The sequence below is a fragment of the Antechinus flavipes genome, chromosome 2 (genome assembly GCF_016432865.1).
Source record: "Antechinus flavipes isolate AdamAnt ecotype Samford, QLD, Australia chromosome 2, AdamAnt_v2, whole genome shotgun sequence".
In the NCBI taxonomy this organism is placed as follows: Eukaryota; Metazoa; Chordata; class Mammalia; order Dasyuromorphia; family Dasyuridae; genus Antechinus; species Antechinus flavipes.
Genome location: NC_067399.1, coordinates 470448259 through 470449222, shown reverse-complemented (window position 1 = coordinate 470449222; position 964 = coordinate 470448259). Strand labels below are relative to the sequence as shown.

Here is a 964-nt window from a genome sequence, read left to right as displayed (position 1 = left end):
ATCAAATCATTAATGACTACTTTTTGAGAACTACCATATAAATGGTCTCAAGTCCATTTAATTGTATTAGTGTCTAGGCAACATGAGATGGTTTATCAAATAGTGTAAAAAAAAAAAAAAACCAGTTAAACAATCTCTAGAGTATTCTCCCACTCTACTAGCTCAAAAACTCTGTCAAAAAGGAAGCAAGATTAGTCTGACATGATTTTTCAAAAAGTCAACTGTGTCTTTATGGTGAATATCATAAAGTGAGTTCCCAATTTCCTGTTTCACAGAAAACAGTTAAATACATTGAATTTAGCATGTTATAAATTGTGAACCTGCTTACTGTCTAGATAAGGGGAAAATTCTTCCCTACACCACCAGTTTATCCAGGAGGCCATTTCATTTGACGGCCTCCCAGTACATGGAGATGGATATGAAAGACACTTTGTCCACCATCCGCACCTTCGTTGATCACCATCCGGTATCCCTTCTTCAGGCTCATAGCATTGGCACATTTCTTGCCAACAATTATTAAGTGTCCAAGAAGTCTTTCATCATCATCCTCTGTTAAAGATATCTGCATAATGGGTTTCCTTGGCACCACTAGGAAATGAATTGGAGCTTGGGGGCAAACATCATGGAAAGCAACACATAGGTCATCTTCGAAAATTATGTTGGCTGGAACTTCCTTGCGAATTATTCTCCCAAAGATTGAGTCACCTCTTTGATGGGTACAATGAGGTTTGTTGATCTCATCTGTCATCCTTGAAAAAGTATCTGTTGAGTAACTCCAGAAAGCAGAGAATTGGGAAGAGAAAAAGGAAGGGAGGAAATGAATAGCAGCAACAGGGACAGCAGAGAATGTACCTATTCTTGATGATGTCATAATGGTTCTCTGTGATCATTACTTTTCTAGATATTCTAAAACCTTTTCTAGATATTCTAAAGCCACCTTTACATTAATGCATCTTAGAATCTT

General features: G+C 37.2%; 1 protein-coding gene across 1 annotated transcript; it reads right to left on the bottom strand.

Moving 5' to 3' along the window:
• Positions 1–367: 367 nt before the first annotated feature.
• On the bottom strand, positions 368–748 carry LOC127546804 (adenosine 5'-monophosphoramidase HINT1-like). Its single transcript, XM_051973744.1, has one exon. The coding sequence runs from the start codon at positions 746–748 to the stop codon at positions 368–370; it is 381 nt and encodes a 126-aa protein (XP_051829704.1).
• Positions 749–964: the final 216 nt, after the last annotated feature.